This window comes from Phyllostomus hastatus, unplaced genomic scaffold (genome assembly GCF_019186645.2).
Source record: "Phyllostomus hastatus isolate PE091 unplaced genomic scaffold, TTU_PhHast_1.1 phas_contig_148, whole genome shotgun sequence".
In the NCBI taxonomy this organism is placed as follows: Eukaryota; Metazoa; Chordata; class Mammalia; order Chiroptera; family Phyllostomidae; genus Phyllostomus; species Phyllostomus hastatus.
In genome coordinates, this window is record NW_025333607.1 from 2426318 (window position 1) to 2441558 (window position 15241).

Consider the following 15241-nt stretch of genomic DNA (forward strand, 5'->3'; position numbering starts at 1 on the left):
TGAAAGAAAAAAGGCTTCATCACTGAGAAGGAGGCACGAACAAGGGAGATGCCAGGATTGAAGGAAATTAAATCCTTTAGATCTATTTTTTCCAATCACAGTGTGCACAGAGCAGGGAGGGTACACAGAAATACATCTCTAAAACTTCAAAATAATTACTCCTAAAAATGTATTTAAGTTATTCATACTCCCTTTAACCTTATCAGCTTTAATAGATTATGTCTTTGATCGACCTGGAAAAATCTGGCTATTTATATATTAGGATATACACAGATGTGCACACACATGCACAGGTAAGACTGATAGGCAAGGATATATAAATATATCTATGTGTATATTAATATTAACACACACTTAGTTTTAAAACAACTTTTTAAAAAGGGATAACCTTAAAAATAAAGACACCCAAGGATAAGCTATTCTCAACTATTGATAGCTTTCAAGAGACTATTTAAAAGATGTTTAAAAAATGAGATAGACTCAACAGAATGTATCACACAAGTCAACAAATCAGTTAAATAGTAGGTAACTCAAAACAGGGAATGTATCGTACACAACAGACTCAGAACAGTGAGATAACTGGCTCAAAATATGACCACCAGTCCCTCTAGGGAAAAACCAAACACACAGTTGTAAATATGTTCAATTCTACTGGATTCCAATCCTCAAAACTGCAAGGACCTACCCAACCTCACCAGGCTCCAGTTTCACACCCCCTTACTCCTGCCTCATTCGACAAAATGGACTGAGTGACAACGTGTGCTGGGCAGGCAGAGACACTTCTCCTGACCCCGAGGTATGTGCGGTCTTACTGTCTCTTTCCTCCTTCACGAGAGAATCTCATGGAGACATGTCACAGCCCACAAGAAATAGGAGCTGTCCCTTCCTGAGCCTTCGTACACTGGTCAGGTACTTACGGATAGAATATTATTACACTGGGGATCTGCTTTACAATAGTCTAGGGCAGCGATCTTCAGCCCGCGCGCCACAGCAGGCACACAGGTGCACTGCAGCAATGTCTACAGCCTGCACTACCTGACTGCTTAGTCTAAAGCACTGACCTCTCTTCCCACAGATTGTCAAATAAAAAACAGCAACAGCCAACACAACAACAGCCTTCCGGTATGAATGGATCAAATTATACCTATTTTTTGTCATATCAGCTAAAAGTATATTTTTTGGTGTGCTGTAGAATTCTAGTAATTAGTTTATGTGTGCCATGAGATGAAAAAGTTTGAAAATCACTGGTCTAAGGGGGAAAAAGTTGGAGAATAAGTTAAACAAGAACAGCAAATGTTAAAAATTATGAGAAGTATGTGATAGGCACATGAGCATTCATTTCATTTTTGGAATCTTTATAATACAAAGGTTTCACAGATTGCTAGGGCTGCCATAAGGAAATACCACAGACTGAATACAGTTGTTTAAATAGCAGAAATTTATGTCTCAAAGTTCTGGAGGCTACACGTCTGAGAACGAGATGTCAACAGGGCTGCTCTCTCCTTGGCTTCTTTGCTCCCTGTGCTTTCACATGGCTCCTTCTTCTGTGTGCGTCTGTGTCTTACCTCCTCCTCCTCTTATAGGGACACTAGTCATGCTGGATTAGGGTCTCCTCACATGGCTTCACCTTACCTTATTACTTCTCTAAAGTCCCCATCTCCACGTACAGCCCATTTGGGAGTCTTGGAGTTAGGACTTCAAAATATGAATTTGGGGAGGACACAATTCATCCCCATAACAGAAGGTAAAGTACTGAGAAGTGATTATTACCTGATATGATCTGGTGTCGTGCCACAGCATCCACCAACGATATTGACCAAACCATCTATGGCAAAGTCCTGCATTTAGGAAAAGAAAGTTCCAGGTAGTTTACCTGAATTCTAAACTTACCACTAGCCACTCAGCAGAAAAAAAAAATCCTACATTTCTTGAATAAATAATTTTATATTAAAAAGAGAGCTAAACACACTTTATATACAAATCTTTTAATGCCCCCCCATAACATTCAAACAGTTCAGATACTGTGAAATCCTTTATACCATTTAAAATTAAATAAGAGCCCAACCAGTGTGGCTCAGTGGGTTGGGCATCATCCTGCAAACCAAAAGTTTGCTGGTTCAATTGCCGGTCAGGGCACATGCCTGAGCTGCAGGCCAGGTCCCCTGTTGGGGGCGTGCCAGAGGCAACCAACTGATGTTTCTCTTGCACATGGACATTTCTCTCCCTTTCTTTCTCCCTCCCTTCCTCTCTTTCTAAAAATAAATACACAAAATCTTGTAAAAAATTAAAAACAATAAAATGTATTATAATAAGATATTTGTTAGCTTATTTAATCATAATCAAGATTTTAGCCTATATGCTAAGCTGAATAAGTATGAACTGAATACTTATTCATGCATTTGTGTTATTTAATGCATTTTTAAATAACACAAAGTTTTTAAATTTAAATTAATTAACAATTTTAAAGAATTAAAAATTCAGTTCCTCAGTCACAATAGCCACATTTCAAGTGCTCCAATAACCAGCCCCATGTGGACCCAGAGTTCAACCACAGGCTAGTCTGAAGGACAAGAGAGGAAGTCAAGCAACTGAGAAGGCGGAACACTGAAAAGAGGATCTATATAAGGCACTGAAATTATAAGGAGTAAGTCAGAAATAGTTCAGGAGAGAGTGTCAGTGAGCCAGAAGCTACACATTCAAGGAGGGAGGGAGAAAGATTTGGGGATTAGTAATAAGGAGACAAGGTGGGTGGCATAGGCAGCAGGTGACTGGGGAGGAGTATGGGGGAGATGATAATGGGAAACAAAGAGTCTGGGGGCTGCAGGACAGCCAAGTTTCTATTGGTTTCAGTGGGACCTCACTGGGGATTTTCCGATAGCCACCAGTTCCAAACGGGGAAAAGGCTGCTGACAGCTAGCCTTTCCCCTTACCTCCACCATCTTAAATCAGCATAACTGAACTTTTTTATTCATGATATGCACACTGGGATCCATTTAGAAAAAAATTCTGCCTCCGAATAGTCTAAATCTGAAATTTCATTTCTCTATCTCTTAAAAACCAAGTGAGAGAGGACTCCTGACCTTTAAGTGCATGGCCATCATATGTGGAGTTTCATCGTAGTCACCGAAGGCGTTGGGAAGACCTAAGATAGCACATGGCAACCGTCACTGGAGACGGCTTTAACAAACACACACAGCACGGCGGTACCTCGGTACTTGTCTCTAATTTGCTCAGGAACTCGTGCTGAGTGCCGAGCAAGGGACGAGTGATGAAGTATGCTCTCTGGTGGGGCAGCATCGTGACCCACACAAGTTCTAGCACATGACACGAGTCCTGAGCAAGTGCCCAGTGCCGAAACATTTCTTCTCATCAAAATGCAACAAGTGCAGGGTTCGACAAGTTCTGAGGCCGAAAGCACCGAGGTATGACTGCATTTGTAATGGCTTTACGAAAGTTAGGAAATTTTATATTGACCAATTAATGTGTATTACAATTACATACTTGCAAAAATAAATAATGATTGTTAATACGAAACACAGTATATAAAGACACCACACCAAAAAAGAAGTCATAGAAGAATATCAACATCCACTATTTCCTTTCCATTGGAAAGAAAAGCATCACTACAATGTTGGACAGAACCTCCCATTCCTCTCCCCTTCCCACAAAGAAAATTCATCGTTACGCAGCTACCTGAGGTGGGTTTGGGCGAGTACTTCACCCTTCAAACTAATGAGCACCTGATATGCAATTAACACCAAACACAACCAGTGTCTTTCCAAATAAATTTTTCCAGGCTAAGACTTTAGTATCTAGTTCCCCAATTCCCTGCTCTATTTCTTATCCTCTTCCAGTTACCTTGCTCTACATGGGAAATAGAATTTATTGTATGTTAAAATATATATACTTGGGGGAAAATGCTGGGAGATGATTTTTAGCTCTAAGTAGCTAAGCAGTGCTCAGAAACATTCACCAGGAAATCTGGTTGACCCACAATGAATTACCACTATTTAAATGGATAGTTTCAGAATTATCTACAAATCTCTTGGCAGTTTTTATATATAGTAAACTAGAGGTCCTAACTTTGTGGGAGGAAAAAGGTAAAGAGACACAAGTCCTGTCTGCTCTTTGTGAATAGAGTGAAATGAAGAGGGCTCCCCCCCATTCTCTGCACTTGTCACTCTGGCCACCAGCCGCATGGCAGGTAAGCACTGTGGACAGAAGCAAGGCACTGGGGACTAGGCTTCATTCCTCAAAGTTCTGTCCAATTCTGAAGCTTTGAGTCTCAACCCCTGAGCCCAACTGTTCCTTCTAGTCTAAAGGGAAATAGTGGTCTACACCCAAACACTTTCCATTTAGAAAATTCCTGTTGAGTGTTAACTATACACCAAGATCTACAAAACAAACTCTTTTATCAAGATCTGTTACCCCATCCACCCATGTCTGTGTATTTGGATTCCCCCATGCACAGCTCCCTCGAAATACACACCTGCATTGGGATAGCAAAGGACAAAGGCTGTTGTGCATTTTCCAATTGCTTCAATGTAAGGTCTCATTTCAGCTGCACCCAGAGCACAGTTTAATCCAATGCTGGAAAAACGAAAGGAAGATATTGGGACATTCTCTTTTATTCAAAATGTTTACACATATAAGAAGCTGTAACAGAAGAATATATCTAAAACCAAACCGATAATAAGTCTCCTGACAAAGCACTTCTTTCTATGAAGCTCCAGTCAAAGCCATGTCACTCCAGGACCCTGCAGCACCGAGTACTCCTGTCCATGTCTCCAACGTCAGATATCTTATGGCTAAAGGACCCTGCCCATGAATAAGTTCACAGTTTGGTTAATGGCATCCTGTACAACAGAATTGCCTGCAAACCACCACTGCTAACAAGCATCTGAGTTGAAAGCAATACTTGGGAGAAAGGACAAGGGAAATCCTGGATGTGGAAGGAGCATCATTAGCACGTGGAAGCCATTCTGGGAGGCTAGACAATCAAGATTTGGTCTTTGCTCAGTAACTGAACTTGCAAGGTGACCCAGGACTCAAAATCTATCCTCTCGTAAGTTAAGCTGCCTTCTTTCTCCACAAAACCCAGGGGCTCTCTGTTTAGCAGATGGAACTGACTCAGATAAAACAGATCAAAGAGAGCTCCTCTGTCTGCAGAGTGGAGGGCCTGAAACCCGTCCAAAACCGACCTCTGTGGGGACCCCTGAGGCCTGCAGGAATCAGGAATCAACTGTGAAGCTACTGGACCCTGTCATCTCTTCATTTTTATACAGGGCAGAGCAAAAGTAGGTTTATAGTTGTTTGTATGGAAAATAATATAATAATTAATAAATGATAAGAATACACTGTTTCACATACTTACAACTTATTATCTATTAATTATTGCATTATTTTCCATACAAACAACTGTAAACCTACTTTTGCCCCACCCTGTATTTTACTTTTTTCTTTTACTAGGATTCTTAAGCGCAATGTGGTGGGGGAAAGAAAAAGAAAATGAAAGAAGGAATGTTCAAAATGTTTGAGAGAAGACAAAGAAAATGTAAAATGAACTACATAAAGCGTGTCTTCAGAGACCCCCACACAGTCCTATCTTTAGTTTTTCTGTTAAGTGTTTACTGCATCCCTACCATGCGCCAAGGACTCTAGCACGCACTACAGAAATACCCATCATTAAGAGATTACTCTTAAAAACCTCGTAAGTTGTTAAGGAGCCAGTCACAACCCAGTTCAATGCTGTTTTCTCAACGATCAGGCCTGATCAGTAGCATAATAACGCGTCCCACATTACGGCAGCTGTCACAAAGGCACGTTACCACACTACATCAAATAGATCTTCCCCGAAATTGTAAACATAAAAACATGAGAAAAAAAAATCACATAACTGATGAAATGTGGTACAACAAAGTGACTAAGAGCATGCCCCGTCCCTGTCCCCTATTTACTGATATTGAGCAAGTCACACCCCCTGAGTCTCAGTTCCCTTGTCATCGAAATGAGGCAGCACCTGCCCCCAGGTGGTGTTGGCAGAATTAAAAGAAGTAACTCTCATAAAGCACTTAGAACCAAGCCTGCCATACAGCAAACTCTCAATAGATGTCTATTACTGCTATCTTTATGACCAGGACTACAATAAAACGACACAGTGCTCTGAGAGGAACGCCAGCCTGGCTGGTGAGAGACGGCAGGTTCCCTGAAGAGGAGTCTTGAGATGAGTCTTAAAGGCTAACAAGGAGCCGAGAGAGACACACACACACAGAGAGAGAGAGAGAGAGAGAGAGAGACTGAAGAGGGTGAGCTCAGCTTCTAGGCAGAAGGAATACACAGCATGTTCATGGAGAAGGCACAGGAGAAAAACAGCATATTCTCTTGGAGCTTCCATTTCATTCACATTTTGATAAGAAAACATGAGGAGATGTGTTAAAATAGAATGGAAAAGTCAAGTTAATTTTAAAGATAAAAATACTGAGCTTTAAAATTCCCATCTTATCCCAAGCTAGACGGCTTCTGGTGGTTCCATAAATAGGGAATGAGAAAACTTTGTAAAGCATGGCAAAAAATGTAAGTGCTGACAACAGTTTTCAAATCTTACCACCGAACCAACAAGCACAGTCCTAAACTCGAAGGGGAACCCTTGCAGACGAAAAGTCAGCCATCTGGCTGGCCCCTCAGACCGACCCATTTAGGCAGGGGTCTTCCGCTGCCCTTAGGGGAAACTCCGAAGGCACATGCAGGACAGCCGGCATCCCGTGCAGGTGGGACAGTGCACATATGCACAGGCGACCCCTTCTCAAGTCATCAGGGAAGACCCCCAAAAAGCGGCGGAGTCGAGGGAAGAACGTTGACTCACCAGAGTGGGTCTGCGTGAGACACACTGATGACAAACGCCTCTCCTGTCTGTCCAGAAAGCGTCCGCCCACTTTTATCGACAATTGTCCCTGAAATCTGAATTAACAAAGTAAACTCAAGCCAACAATATAGACTCGAATTAAGAGTTCAGTCACAAAGACCAAATGAAACATGCAGGCAGACTTTCTGTGTTCTCGTATAGGGAAGAGAACTGTGGGGCTCAAAGGCAGCATTTTCCACAATGGCTGAACAGAAAAACGCCAGGTGAGGAGGGGGTTGGTGAGCCGCAGAAGCACGGAGAAGGGAAAGCCGCAGAGGCAAAAGCCATGAGCGGAACAGCTTCGGATTCTCAAATCCAATCCCATTAGAGAAGGCTTTCCCACGCACGGCAGGTAGCCTGGCCTCCCGCTGTGACGCAGCCCTAGTTCTGATTCTATTTTATTCTCACCAGGCAACCTGAGGCCTCTCGAGTGCGTCTGCCTGTTAAGTTAATAAATTGGCAATCTGCTGTCTTCAGCACCGGACACTTTACAGTCAGCATGCTAGGCCACCCCCCGTGGGCCCTAAGGAGAGTGAGTCCCTAAGCCTCTGGCTTCAGGAGCCCAATTCAGCCAGGCACTTTGCTTCCACCAACCACTTCTAGATTCATTCTCTTCACCGAGAGGTGGTGGTAGGAGGAAGGTGAACAAAGAAAGTTAAAGTAGGTGGTTCCTGAAAGATACTATCAATAGTTCTATGCAAGGAGAAAAAAAAAAAAACCTACCCTCAAAATGACAGCATTAATAAAAAACAAAAATCAACATTTCAGAACTTACAAAGATAGGCCGGGGAGCATATGCCTCTTCAAAAAGGTCCTGGAGTGCAAACAAGGCTGCCTGTCAGGGAAGAAAAGAACATCAGCTTTATCTCGAAGAGACTGTGACCAAGGTCAGTCTGACTGGTTGATCTGAATACTGGCTTTTATAAGACTTCTCTTTTTTTAAAAAAAAATTTATTTATTTCTAGAGAAAGGAGAAGGGGGAGAGAGAGAGACAGAAACATCGATGTAAGAGAGGAACATCAATCAGTTGTTTCACGTACATGCCCTGATCGGGACCAAACCCACAACCCAGGCATGTGCCCCGAGTGGGGATCGAACTGGCGACTTTTCACTTTGTGGGACGATGCCCCACCAGCCAGGGCCTAAGACCAGTTCAGGTAAGATCCATGTCGTGTTCTCTGGGAAGAAGAAATGCGTCCTCCCTGCAACACACAATGCAGTACCCGTCTCCAGATCACATTGTCGTGCTAAAGGAAAACAAACGCTGACTGAAAGTCCACCTAGGAGCCAGTGTTTCCTCTGCAGAGGAGCCAACGAGAGCTACTCAACCAAAACTGAAGTCAGAATGCCTCTGCCTTCCACACCCTCACATACACGTGGTAGGCAGTGAACCAGCACTGTGAGCCATGTCAAAACCAGTGTGAGCTCAGAGCTGGCTGTACAGACACAAACCCTGTGCTACTGTGCACTGAGCATGTTTTATTAAGTTCCAGGCAACACATCTTCCCTTTCTTTTCATCATTATATTTCTTGACTCTAAGATGTACATATTTTCATAATTAATTTGCTAAAGTCAGAATGCAACTTGTAATTGATGCGTACCTTCCCTGAGGTGGTGGGGGTTTTTTCCCACTGGAAAAATATCTGAATTTCTCTTTTTAGAAGTAGTCAAGTTGATCCTTGAGATCTTACAGAAAATAAACATAGAAAGAATAGCAAGGAAAGTTGTGTGAAAAAAAGAAGCGGAGTTTAATGAAAAAACTGCCAGCCTACCAGTTACTCAGACACACTGTAATTATCATGCTATGTAACGTGACATAATGCTGTCCTGGAAATAACAGCACGGCAGTGTGGCATCAGCAGACAGATTATTAGAATAGATTAGACCAGATGCACTCCTGAATTTAGACAATGTGGGTGATATTCCACATGATTCCTCTCATCAGAAAATAAAAGAACGGGCCCTGGCTGGTGTGGCTCAGTGGACTGAGCACCATACTGCGAAGCAAAGGGTCGCCAGTTCAATTCCCAGTCAGGGCACATGCCTGGGTTGCACGCCAGGTCCCCAGTAGGGGCACACAAGAGGCAACCAAACACTGATGTTTCTCTTTCTCCCTCCCTTCCTCTCTGTCTAAAAATAAATAAATATGCAAATCTTTATTTAAAAAATAATTAGTGTGAAAAAATAATGATCAAGACCTCCCTAGCCTGGCAAAGGAAACAGACACACAAGCCCAGGAAGCACAGAGTTTCAAATAAGATGAACCCAAAGAGGCCCACATCAAGACACATCATGATTAAAATGCCAAAGAAAAAGACAAAGAGAGAACCTTAAAAGTAGCAAGAGAAAAGCAGTTAGTTACCTACAAGGGGGCTTCCATAAGACTGTCAGCTGATTTCTCATAGAAACCTTGCAGGCCAGAAGGGCCTGGCAAGAAGTACTCAAAGTGATGAAAAGCACGGACTCATAACCACGATTACTCTACCCAGCAAAGCTATCATTCAGAATCAAAAAACAGATAAATAGCTTCTCAGACAAGAAAAAGCTAAAGGAGTTTATGAACTCCAAACTAGTATTACAAGAAATGTTAAATGGGCTTCTTCAAGAAGGAAAAAAAAAGATTAAAATATGAATAAAATGGCAATAACAATGTATCTACCAACAACTGCTTTAAATGCAAATGGATTAAATGCTCGAGTCAAAAGACACATGGAAGATAAATGAACAAAACAAGACCCTTACATAGGCTATCTACAGGAGGCTCACTTCCGTTCGAAAGACACACACAGACTGAAAGGAAAGGGATGGAAAAAGACCTTTCATGAAAATGGAAATGAAAAAAATAATAAAAGTTGTAGCAGCAATACTTACACCAGAGAAAACAGACTTTAAAATAAAGGCTGTAACAAGAGACAAAGAAGGATCTGGAAATTCTACTTCTGGGTATTTTCTGAAGGAACCCAAAACACTAAATTGAAAAGACATATGCATCCATATACATGTTGATTGCAGCATGACTTACAGTAGCCAAGACATGGAAGCAACCTAACTGTCTATCAACTGATGGGTGGATAAAGAACAAGTGGTACAGATATGCAAAGGAATATGACTCAGCCATAAAAAAAAATTAAATCATGCTATCTGTAAAAAGAGGATGGACTTAGAGGGTGAAATAAGTCAGACAGGGAAATGAAAATGACAAATGATTTCCAGGGAAATGAAAATGACAAAGAAACAAAACAGCCCTGTCTGGTGTGGCTCAGTGGATTGAGCATCAGTTTGTGAACTGGAAGGTCACAGGTTCAATTCCTGTCAGGGCACATGGCTGGCCTGCGGGCCAGGTCCCCAGGTGGGAGTGTGTGAGAGGAAGCCGATCGATCCTGCACATGCTTCTCTCCATCTCTTTCTCCCTCCCTTACCTTCTCTCTAAAAATAAATAAAACCTTTTTTAAAAAAGCATAAATTCATAGTTACAGAATAGTCATTATAAAAAATTTCTGAATCCGTGGTCTCATTTCATAACAATAAACATTTGATGAAATGTAAAGTACTAGGGATAAAAGGAGACCATTTTTTATCCTTATCTCAGAATGGCAAGTGACATTGCAAATATAATTTCCTGCCACCAGAAAAACCAGAATCTATAAACCAAACCATACAAGTTTAAAATTTTCTTGCACCATTTACAAACTAAATCAAACAAATGAAAAATACTACAGCTGTATCACCATCACCACCACATAAGAAGTCAAAAGTCAAACACCAAACTGGAGACAATATTTGCTACCCATCACTAATAGGGATGATTTCCTTAGGGAAAGACTCAAAAAAAAAAAAAAAGGACCAGAAGTCCAACAGAAATAAAACACAGGACACAAATCTCAGGAGAGAAAATATAAATGGTTGTAAAACTTTAAAAAGATGCTTTATCTGCCCAGATAACTGAGCAGATAACATATAACTGAGTTTGTTGGAGTGGTGTCCCATACACCAAAAAAAGGTTGCAAGTTCAATCCCTGGTCAGCACACATATCTATGTTGTGGGTTCGATCCCCAGCTGGGACATGTACGGAAGGCAACCAATAGATGTTTCTCTCACACATTGATGTTTCTCTCTCTCTCTCTCTCTGTTTCTCTCTCTCTCTCCCTCCCTCCTTCCTTTCTCTCTAAAATCAATAAATATATCCTCAGGTGAGGATTCAAACAAAAGATGCTCTATTACGTTTATAGTCAGAAGAAGACAAATGAAACTGCAGTGAGGAAGCATTTTTCACCTGTCGAATTGGAAAAGATGAAAAAGCGTAACAGCAGGTGGTGTCAGCAAGGCATGAGGAGACCAGCACGCTGTGCACTGGCTGCTGACGGGGGTCTGAACGAGCACACACCGAAGGAGGCTAATGTGACCCTGAAGACCAGAGTTAACAACAAAGAAACCCTCTGACCTGGCCATTTTACTTGTAGAAATTTATTCTTTAGATACACTGTGCAAAAAATCACATGTATAAATTGCTGGTTACCAGATGGAAAAGAGTTGTGGGTTAAGCGGAAAAGGTGAAGGGATGAAGAAGCACAAACTGGCAGTTATATAACAGGCACAGGGATGTAAAGTGCAGCACAGGGAATGTAGCCAATAATACGGTAACAACCATGTACAGCACCAGGTGGGTGCAAGATTTATGGAAGGGATCCCTTTGAAAGTTATATGTCTAATCACTGTGTTGTGTTGTACACCTGAAACTAATAATGTATGTCAACTATAACTGAAAATTAAACAAGCAAATAAAAACCACACATATAAGGACAGTTCCATTTTACTCCGTACACTTATATACCTTTGTGTACACACACACACACCCTGAGCTGAGACCTGCACAGAATCCCCATCAGGACTTCCACAGTGGTGAGAGTAGTTGTCCCCCGGGAGCAGGAGATGGAAGGATATTACTTTTCACTACATACATTTACGTATCATCCTTTGAATTTAGAACCGTGTGTATACATTTATTACCTATGCATATATGTACACACAGTATCTATACATGAAAAAATATACTTTCATAATTTAAAAATAACCTTCTCTAAAAGTTAAAAGGTAACCTTTTGAAGTTTTTTTTTTCTATTCTACGGGGTTCAGTTAACAGTCGAGAATAAAATGCAACAGAGGAATTTCATTAACTTCAGTAATGGCTCTTGTTGTCTTCTCACCACAGAGGGGATTCACCACAGCTCTCCAACCCCAGCCCTGTCCCTTTTCCTCCCTTAACTCACCTTGGCATTGGCAGTATCGAAAACCGTTTCAATGAGTAAGATATCCACCCCGCCATCTAGAAGCCCTTGGGCCTGCTCCTTGTACGCATCAACAAGCTCATCAAAAGCTGCAAAAAAAAGAAACCCCATCCAGTACATTGCTCATCAAGATCCTCTGAATGGCCAGGACACACTGAGTTCAGGCCTGGCACCTGTGAACTACACACTGCTGGTTTATAGTGCATAATTTAAGGGTGATGCCACCTTCTGTTAAGAAACCAAATACAGAAACATGGCAGTGGAATAAAGATGGAACTGAAACCAGCAACTGAACACAGTCGCCCCCAAACACCTGCACGAAGCCTGCACTTCCCATGTGTGGGCGGAGGCAGAGCGAGGGAATGGGAGGCTCCGGATTTCCTGAGCCCTGTAGATATCTTTAGGACAGACCATCCTTTCCAGGGGCAGTTCTAATCAATTCACAGGAACAAGTGTGAGGAGGAACTAGAGATATGTCACACTGACTTAGACTCATCACAGGGTGAGTCACATCCTCTTACTCTCTGGGGTAAAAGGCTCGGTCCTGGGGATCTGGCTCCTGCCCTCCGACACCAACTCTGCCGGAGAACAAACCTGCCTGGTGGGCAATTTCCGTCTCAAAGAAAAGTGTTCAGTCACTCCCAGGTAAAATTTTTATTAGAAACATGCTGGGTTGTCTATTTCCATCTGAGGGGTCATCCCTCTCCCCATTTCACTTTTCAAGCAAAAGAGAAAATGCTAAGATACTCAGCAGAGAAGCCTGCAGAGCACGTTAAGTGAACCCCACGGTGCAGAATCAGGGAGAGTCACGACCTCACTGTCATCCCTAGACCCTGGGAACATCAGAATGAATGATGTGTGGACAAAATCACTGCATGGGAAGTTCTGTGACCAAAAACCTACAAATCACAGCTTCCTGAACTTGTCATCTACACAAAATCCATGACTGACCATACATAGTATCATTACTATTCAGCTCTGAAAATTCTACCGTTTTTTATAGTCTGATGCTTAAGAAACTGACCTAGCTTTTTAGATTTTTTTGGTAAAATCTCAATGCAAATATGCTTCTATATAATAGTTTATAATTTTTATAATACTAGTATGTTTGTACAGTTTTGGACTGCATTATTATAAATAAAATGGAGGTCATTCTCTAATACACCCAGGCCTGGTGTCCATAATTTCTCAATGCGTCAGTTTAGAGCTTTATTTTGATTGGTTTTATTTCTACAGCTGATAAAAATGAACTAACACAACACCATGTACATTTGCGAGCAAGCTCAAAAAAAAAACCCAAAAAGAAAACAACAGCTAACTTTTTTTTTAGATGTATTCTACATTCCACAGACTGTTGTAAGCCCTTATGTGGATTATGTCAAAATAACCCTGAGACAGATTCTGTTTTCAGTCCCATTGTATAGATTTAGAGATTGCTAAAACACAGTAGTACTTGCTCAAGATCAATGACTACAGATGATGGATACTCACTGATGTTCCTGTAATCTGGTCTTTCCACAGATGGGGACACAGAGAGGGTCTTATTCGTTGGACCCAGAGCTCCTGCCACAAACCTCTTAATCCCTTTGGGAAAGAAAAGCAGGTGTGAAATCTCTGAATAGCTCAAGGTTTTCGTTGTGAATCAGTAAGTTATAAGATTTCCCTAGGATATAGGTCTCTAATCCTTTGTCCAAAACTCTGAAATCCCAAAGGTGTAAAAGTCCAAACTTTTTTCTTATTTCATTTGGCCACAAAACTTGACCTCTCCTGAACTAACGAGAGGCTTATTTACAGTTTTTCTCCCACTGAGAGGGCCAGTTTATAGATTTTACCAGAAATACACGTTTGATCCCAGGGCTGTTGTGGACCCCACTGGAGAAATGATGAATACAGGGCATGTGCACATATTACCACCAGGCCGATCCCGAAAGCTCTGAATTCTCACATGCCTGGCTTCCAAGTGTTTCTGTAAGTAATTCTTTTCTATCACCATAGCCACGTTTGGACAAATTCTCTCTCGCTATTCTTGAAGGTCCTGAACTTAACATGGGTTCTGCAAAGGCTCCTTACAGTAGCATTCAACAGGTTACAGGCCCAAATATTCCTTATCTTCTCCAAAGCTGAACAATAATGTGGAAATAAGAAAAATGTCCTTCTCTCTCCCGGCTTTTGCTGGCTGAACATCCTCTGACCTGCAACTCTGTTGGGGTAATAATCTGCGCATCTCCATGGATTTAAACATTACCTCTCAGAAATAGTGTTCCTTTCCATTCAGGGCCAGCACTCAATCCACTGAGCCACACCAGCCAGGGCAGAAACAGAGTTCCTATAAATTGATCCGTCTTCATTCATTAGTATGCTGTGTCTAACTTCCTAACAATTTTCTTTCATCTTTCCTGTTGGCAGTAATTTCACATTTCCAAATCTTAAAGAACTCCACATATTTTTCTACTCCTTTCCCTCCCTCAAAGCCTCCCCACCAGCTGCTTCCCAAGTGTTCTTGCGGCAGCCAGCCAGGAGGTTAGTTATTTTGGGGAGCCACTTTTCAAGTTCCTACAAGACTGAATCTACTGACAAACTCTTCTGTGCGCTACACAGAGCCTTCAAGGACATTAGTGGTACCAAGTGGAAAATGTTCCAAAGATAGTATCTCTTTACCTAGACAAGCCAACCACAGGGGTGGGAAAAGCTTTGAGGGTAAGACCAAATGCCTGAATAATAACCCAAATGACCAAAACAGTCAGCTGTTGCCTTAATAACCTTATGGTATGCTTCCAAAGGGAGAAAAATCATTTTAGCTGTAACATACAAGGAGCCATGGTCCTAGCAGCAGAGTAAACACAGAATAAACCCTGAGCCCAGGGCCCACAGGGACAGTCAATCCAGAGAGACAGTGAATGCTTGACTGTGAAATTGCAGAGAAGTAACCTGCAAATAAGTTCAACACAGTGCTTGCAGGGTTGCTGGAAAGCCAATGATTATTAAAGGGAAAAGTGTAATAAGGACAGCATATTACAGCTGAAAATTTCCAAGGAATCATCTTTGTAAAAAAA

At 41.7% G+C, this 15241-nt stretch overlaps 1 protein-coding gene across 5 annotated transcripts in view; it reads right to left on the reverse strand.

The window, feature by feature from the left end:
• Positions 1-15241, reverse strand: part of MTR (5-methyltetrahydrofolate-homocysteine methyltransferase) — a 93073-nt gene that overhangs the window by 64485 nt on the left and 13347 nt on the right. For 3 of the 5 annotated variants that reach the window (XM_045817618.1, XM_045817628.1, XM_045817634.1), the window contains exons 5-11: positions 13680-13772; positions 12171-12277; positions 7677-7736; positions 6863-6957; positions 4490-4590; positions 3081-3142; positions 1771-1838 (exon numbers count right to left, since the gene is read on the reverse strand). In XM_045817618.1, the coding sequence (XP_045673574.1) occupies positions 1771-1838; positions 3081-3142; positions 4490-4590; positions 6863-6957; positions 7677-7736; positions 12171-12277; positions 13680-13772 (586 nt within the window). Of the gene's footprint in view, positions 1-1770; positions 1839-3080; positions 3143-4489; positions 4591-6862; positions 6958-7676; positions 7737-12170; positions 12278-13679; positions 13773-14433; positions 14515-15241 lie in introns of those variants that run through there. The other 2 variants (XM_045817642.1, XM_045817652.1) reach the window with 2 other exon arrangements.